General features: G+C 51.9%; 1 protein-coding gene across 1 annotated transcript; it reads right to left on the minus strand.

Annotated features, from left to right (window-relative positions):
- Window positions 1-37: 37 nt before the first annotated feature.
- On the minus strand, window positions 38-696 carry LOC103311185 (the record flags this gene model as incomplete). The annotated part of the gene is made up of 3 exons (XM_008190757.1): window positions 469-696; window positions 237-409; window positions 38-180 (listed from the first exon to the last, which is right to left on the minus strand). Coding segments are annotated over exons 1-3 (544 nt in total), but the record flags the coding sequence as incomplete, so codon positions are not given.
- Window positions 697-810: the final 114 nt, after the last annotated feature.

Here is an 810-nt window from a genome sequence, read left to right on the forward strand (position 1 = left end):
CAGCCACCAGTCTGCTTGTTGACGGTGTGGTAGGTACGTCCAGTCTTGAGAGCGTACTGGTGACCGTTCTTGTCGGGGAACTGACCATCGCAAGTCAGTCTAATGTCGTCCTTCCAGTCGTAGACGCGAGAGAAGAAGCCAGTCTTATCGAAACGGTCCCATGATTGCCACCACTCAAAACTAGTGCGTATTAGTGACCGTGTTCATGTTCAGATTGCGACATGTAAGATACTTACGGCTCGTTGCAGAGGAACCAGTACCAAGGGTTGACCTCGGCCTCGACATCGTCAGCAGGGAAGATACCCTTCTCGTTCATCCAAGCATAAGCTCTGGCCAGACCATCAAGAGCAAGCTCAAGACCGACACCTTCGGCACCAGGCTTGGGGACAGTGCTGGTGGGCAATTGGTTCTACAATTAGTTAGTATGCTAATGTTATTGCAAGAGGTTGCTGTAAGGATCAATCTTACCTCCATGTAATCACAAACAGCATCGAGGTTGCTGGTGGGTTGGTAAACCTGCTGGCCCTGGGCAATGCTGACCCAGTCGGAAATGTACTTGGCGAAGTGCTTGTCGGAGTAGTCGGGGACAGCAAACTTGGTCTTGAGCTCAAGCTTCTCGGCGTCAGTACCCTTCATCAACACCTTGTCGGTGTGCTTGATGATGAGCTTGAAATCAGCAGTGCAGTTCTTGGTCATGGATGCTTGGATGGGAAGCAAGTAATCCGAAAACTTCTCGCGAGCCTCGACAACGGCACTACCGGGCCTCGTGAGCCCAGAAAGTTCCGGGAGACAGGCGTGAACCCAAGCAGA

This window comes from Acyrthosiphon pisum, unplaced genomic scaffold, assembly GCF_005508785.2.
Source record: "Acyrthosiphon pisum isolate AL4f unplaced genomic scaffold, pea_aphid_22Mar2018_4r6ur Scaffold_978;HRSCAF=1443, whole genome shotgun sequence".
NCBI classification, from domain to species: domain Eukaryota; kingdom Metazoa; phylum Arthropoda; class Insecta; order Hemiptera; family Aphididae; genus Acyrthosiphon; species Acyrthosiphon pisum.